At 37.6% G+C, this 6,000-nt stretch overlaps 1 protein-coding gene across 1 annotated transcript in view; it reads left to right on the top strand.

The window, feature by feature from the left end:
- The first annotated feature begins 741 nt into the window (after positions 1 to 741).
- Positions 742 to 6,000, top strand: part of ift122 (intraflagellar transport 122 homolog (Chlamydomonas)) — a 70,915-nt gene continuing 65,656 nt past the window's right edge. The window contains exons 1-5 of the mRNA XM_073819815.1: positions 742 to 873; positions 1,179 to 1,245; positions 3,681 to 3,765; positions 3,867 to 3,945; positions 4,165 to 4,241. Coding sequence (XP_073675916.1) covers positions 815 to 873; positions 1,179 to 1,245; positions 3,681 to 3,765; positions 3,867 to 3,945; positions 4,165 to 4,241 — 367 coding nt within the window. The 5' untranslated portion in view covers positions 742 to 814. The remainder of the gene's footprint in view (positions 874 to 1,178; positions 1,246 to 3,680; positions 3,766 to 3,866; positions 3,946 to 4,164; positions 4,242 to 6,000) is intronic.

Genomic DNA, 6,000 nt, shown 5'->3' with positions numbered 1-6,000 from the left:
CACACACACAAATATCAAAATAAAAAAACGGAATAAAACACATTAATATTATTAATTTTTTACATTATCAAATTATTTAGAATAATTAGATACAATATAAACGTTTATGGACTAATGTAATGTATTTATAAACATACGAATATAAAGTATATAGGAAACGCCGGTTTGACAGCTTCTTTACATGCATTTTGCCTGCTCTCAGTACCCGTACCGTAAGTGCACGATTACACGCGCAAGTTAAAAAAAAAGTGCGGCTGGCTTGACCGTGTATTTTAAGGCGCGGCTGGCTTGACCGCAGTTTTCTATTGGAGCGAATCTAGAGACAGTCTAAAAATTATTATTCATCTTTAAAGCGCTATTGAAGAAAATCTAGCATCTCAAAGAGTAAGACAGCCATGAATGGATGTACCAGTGCCATAAACATAAACTACATGCATTTCATACACATCATCTTCTTCACCGTTACTAAATAAACAACTTTTACTTTACTGTTTTCTCAACAGCTTTGTTTTCTGTAGTAACAACTGACATTCTTTTATTTTAAAACAAAACAGATTTTTTTTTATTGTTTTAAAACAAAACAATAAAAAAAACAAGCCAATCACGAATAAAATAAAATAAATAAATAAATAAAAACGCCGCTCTCCGGTACTTCAGTTGAGAGATGCCAGTGGTCCGACAAGGAAGGACTTTTATTTTGGCAGCCCATCTGCTGAACTCCATGTTGTGTTTTTTTCTGCTCCAGTTTGCATCGCTCTCAGTGCAGACCTGTTGAATTCATGCGTATTTCAGAACAGACCGTCATTTTTCCACAATGAGGGCTGTTCCCACATGGATAGATAAAGTACACGACCGGGATAAGGTTGAGCAGTGGTGAGGCGCTCTTGTTTTTTCCAAACATTAACCGCAGAGCAGTATGGATGTGGTTAGCAACCGTTGCTATGTAAACAATATAAGCCTCGAGGACCCATCTTCAGAGTTAACAAGTGATTTCTGCCTGTTTCTTTCGCGTTTATTTTCACGCAACACTTTGGCTCAGACCACATAACGTTAGCTGACATTAATATGCCGCGGTGTTTGTGGTTTGGTTCAGATTCGGTGTGTGCACTGCTCAGTCTCCTGTCGTGATCTCACGATGGTGTTTCATTCACTAATAACCCGCACTATCTGTCTTTCAGCATCTATGATCTCGCCTTCAGACCCGACGGATCTCAGCTCATAGTCGCGGCTGGAAATCGAGTTCTGGTAACGGATCTGCATCTCCACACCTCACACACTCCACAGGCTCTGTGTGCCTCCACACTTACTAGTGTGCTGTCTACATAGAGTAGGCTATTTGTTTTAAAACCTGGCTGGAGTAGCGTTTTTGAGCAGTACAGACACATGCAGCATTTATGATGCTCATATAAGGCATCATACAGTACCAGCATCTCAAGTGTTTGGGCACCATAGGAGTGTACAGACTCTCTGGATGCTTCAGTGATGCCTAACGTGCTGTCTATGTAGGGATCTAATGGTGTTTAAGGACTGGAAATGTGTTCATCTGATACACACTCTGATGCTCATTTAGACTGAGAGAATGTCTAACAATAATGCATTTAGTCCCATGATTTAAATGAGCAATATCACACTCTAAGATGTTCATGTCTGTCTTTCTTTAGTCGTAAAGAAATTATGTTTTTTGAGGAAAACATTTCAGGATTTCTCTCCATATAGTGGACTTCTATGGTGCCCTGAGTTTGAACTTCCAAAATGCAGTTTAAATGCAGCTTCAAAGGACTCTAAACGATCCCAGCCGAGGAAGAAGGGTCTTATCTAGCGAAACGATTGGTCATTTTCGAAACAAATTGACAAATTGTATACTTTTTGACCTCAAATGCTCGCCTTGTCTCGTCTCTGTGATGCATAGTCTGTGTGATCCAGGTCAAGACAGTTAGGGCATGTTCAAAAACTCCCAATTCCTTTTTGTCTTCAACTTCAAAATCGTCATTCATTGCTGTTTTACCTTTTTTTGTAAAGGGCATTTGATCTTCTTTGTATGTTTACTTTGTAAACACTGGGTCGGTACTTCTGCACTTCAGATATGAATGTATATTGGCACGGCTGTGAAACACTATTATTAAATACATAATTTAAAATCTTGTTTATATACATTTTTATGTATTGAATAATAATATTTAATGAACAACAACAAAAACAGCCATCAAAAAGTTGGATATAGGATTGATGAGTGCAGAACGCCCGCTGATCATCTGGAGCTCACTCGTCCGAAAATGACGAAGCAAATGTTCAAATAGACGTTATCTTCATTAACAAACTACATATTTGAACTATAAACAAGTAGATTCTTCCTTGAAAACCTCTTAAAACTACTTTCAGTGACACAAAAACAATAATATTTATAAAATGATACAGGATTTGGGCTTCTGCCAAAATACTGGAAAAGAACAAACAAATCTGGCTTGAACAAGCGGAGTGATACAAAATAGTGAAAGAGCATTCCTGTAGCGATACCAGTACAATATCTCACGGTTCTCAACCAATTACATTTGAGAACCAGAACAAACTGTTGTGTAAAATACAACATCTCACTGTTCAAACTCTGTACAGTAGGTTTGATTCTTCTTTGGGCTTGTCCATTTGTCAAAAATATGTTTTAAAATATATTTTTAAATATTTATTTAAATCTAGTATATTTTCCAAAATATATTTGAAGAATATAAATGTATTTATAAGCGTTTAGAAATATATTTTGCCCTCCATATATTTCAGTAGAAGAAAACACAATCACATCAGGGTGATATTATAGTTAACTAAAACTAAAACTATAAAAATGGTCACTTGAAAACAAATCAAATCAAATCAAATATAAAACAAACTTTTATTCCAGGAACATTGCTCATTTTCATTTAGTTTAATGTCATGTACTAAAATAACTAAAATGAAAATAAGAATGGATAAAACTATGTAGACATTTAAAAACAATAAAAACACAACAAAATTACTAAATCTTCACCTAAAATGAACCTAAAGTAGCTACTTGAAAGCAAAAAATATTAACAGAAGCTATAACAATGTTTCAGTGATACTAAAATAATGCTGAAGATCTCTAAGCTGCTTTTGAGATCTGCTAACCGCTTCTGTGTTTAGCAAAAAAGATGTATTTATCTCTCTCTCTGTACACAGACATTTGCTTAAAAAATATTTTATAAATGTTGATTAAAAAGTATTGCGAAATGACACTGTCTCCATTAACCGATGTTATGTGACTAAACCATATGTTTTCCTCTTGCGATAAGTCATGGCAACAGATTTTTGTGGGATTTTGGCTATATTTAATCTAAATTAAATGCGAAAAAGCCGTTTCCATTGCTGTTTTGCAAAATATTCCTTTTTCGAATTGCCTGAAAAACCACTTCATGCGAGTGTAAAAACTTTTTTTGTGATATATGGGAGTTTTTGCACAATTGATGTGTTTCCATTAGGTGTATTTTCAATTTGCAATTTCAGTTTGCACAGTTTAAAGGGTAATGGAAACGCAGTTGCATATATTATATGGATGTGTATTGCTGTCCTGTACAGGTGTTGAGTGAATTCAAGTGTTTTTGATCAGATCGTGTGTGTGTGTGTGTGTGTGTGTGTGTGTGTGTGTGTGTGTGTGTGTGTGTGTGTGTGTGTAGGTGTATGACACTGCTGACGGCACACTGATTCAGCCGCTGAAGGGGCACAAAGACACAGTGTATTGTGTGGCTTACGCTAAAGATGGTAATTCTATCATATCTGTTTGAATCTCTGATTACTGATCAATAACTAATAAATGCATCGTCTGTATCTGCGTGACTTTCGTCCTCTCTTCTCTCTCGCAGGGAAACGCTTTGCGTCCGGTTCAGCAGATAAAAGCATCATCATCTGGACGTCCAAACTGGAGGGAATCCTCAAATACACGTGAGCTCTCTGTGTTTACTGGACTCTGAGTTCATCTGCACTGTTTCAAAGCTGCTCTTTTAGTTATAGTTGGCAATGTTACTGAGGTGAATGATTATAAAGCCATTTATCATCCTAGTGTTTCATTCAGTCACGGGCCGTGTCCCATCATGCCATGCTGCTCTCCATCAGCCCAAGCTTTACTAATAACTGTGTTTGTGTGTGTTTTGACTCTTTTAGTCACAATGATTCAATCCAGTGTGTGGCTTACAACCCCGTCACGCACCAGCTGGCCTCGTGTTCGTCAGGAGACTTCGGTGAGTGTGTGCTTGTGTCAGTATGCACAAACCAGTTCAATACTGTGACATATGAGAAACTACTGAACAGGAGACTAGGACAGGACTTAGGAATCAGGAATTGACTGGATGGTGAAAGTCTCCATGTTACTGACAGCTGTTTAAAGGAGAAGTTCACTTCCAGAAATAAAATGTACAGATAATGTACTCACCCCCTTGTCATCCAAGATGTTCATGTCTTTCTTTCTTCAGTCGTGAAGTAATGATGTTTTTTGAGGATTTCTCTCCATATAGTGGACTTCTATGGTGCCCTGAGTTTGAACTTCCAAAATGCAGTTTAAATGCAGCTTTAAAGGACTCCAAACGATCCCAGCTGAGGAAGAAGAGTCTTATCTAGCGAAACGATTGGTTATTTTCAAAACAAATTGACAGTTTATATACTTTATAAAGCTCTGTGATGCGCATGCGTGGTCTGTGTGATCCAGGTTAGGGTATGTCCAAAAACTCCCATCTCATTTTCTCCTCCAACTTCTAAATCAGTGTTTACAAAGTAAACATACAAAGAAGATCAAATGCCCTTTACAAAAAGAGGTAAAACAGCAATGAATGACGATTTTGCAGTTGAAGACAAAAAGGAATTGGGAGTTTTTGAACATGCCCGAACTGTCTTGACCTGGATCACACAGACTATGCATCACAGAGACGAGACAAGGCGAGCATTTGAGGTCAAAAAGTATACAATTTGTCAATTTGTTTCGAAAATGACCAATCGTTTCGCTAGATAAGACTCTTCTTCCTCGGCTGGGATCGTTTAGAGTCCTTTGAAGCTGCATTTAAACTGCATTTTGGAAGTTCAAACTCAGGGCACCATAGAAGTCCACTATATGGAGAGAAATCCTGAAATGTTTTCCTCAAAAAACATCATTTCTTTACGACTAAAGAATCTTGGATGACAAGGCGGTGAGTACATTATCTGTGCACTTTTGTTCTGGAAGTGAACTTATCCTTTAATAAGGGTTGAAAATAAAAGGGATTGTTGAATTGTTCATATTATTAAGAGAATGGTGTGTTAAGCGAGTGCATTTTGAATCCTTGTTGACTTTAAAGGTGCACTAAGCAATTTTTGCTAAATAATGTTGATATTTAAAAGCACCACAACAAACACGCCCATACCCCAACAGGACCTCACCCCTATTTTGATATCTCTGCCCCACACGTACATACACAACCCTGGCATAACCACAATCACGGAAACAAGTGAAGCATATTCAAACACAGATATGTTGTGTGAAAAAAGCTAAATTAACAATACTCACTCGTCGCAAAAGAAACAACGCAACCTCGGTGTCCTGTTCGAGCCCTTCTCGCTCCTTGAGTTCTCTCCATCGCTGGATAGCTGCTCCGATATTTATGCGGGTCCTACTTCTTGTCTGATCATAACCCTTCTCTTTAATGTTTTGTTCCTTCAATATTTTCCTCTTTTTTATCTTCTATTTCTCTCTATCTATAGTTGATCTGCTAATTTCCATCCTGTGTACTCAAATTGAGTGCTCTCTCTTCATTACAAGACATGCCCCTTACTGCTGATTGGCTACAAGTGACACTATGGTCAAAAGAGTTTTTTAGAAATTGCTTAGTACACCTTTAATGTGAGTAAGAGTTTCTGGGAAATGTGGTTTGACGGCAAGGAGTAAATGGACTCTGTGTGATGCTTCCTCACCAATGGATCCTCAGCAGTGAATGGGTGCCGTCAGAATGAGAGTCCAAACAGCTGATCAAA

The sequence above is a fragment of the Garra rufa genome, chromosome 15 (genome assembly GCF_049309525.1).
Source record: "Garra rufa chromosome 15, GarRuf1.0, whole genome shotgun sequence".
Taxonomy (NCBI): domain Eukaryota; kingdom Metazoa; phylum Chordata; class Actinopteri; order Cypriniformes; family Cyprinidae; genus Garra; species Garra rufa.
This window is presented reverse-complemented; position numbering and strand designations above follow the sequence as displayed.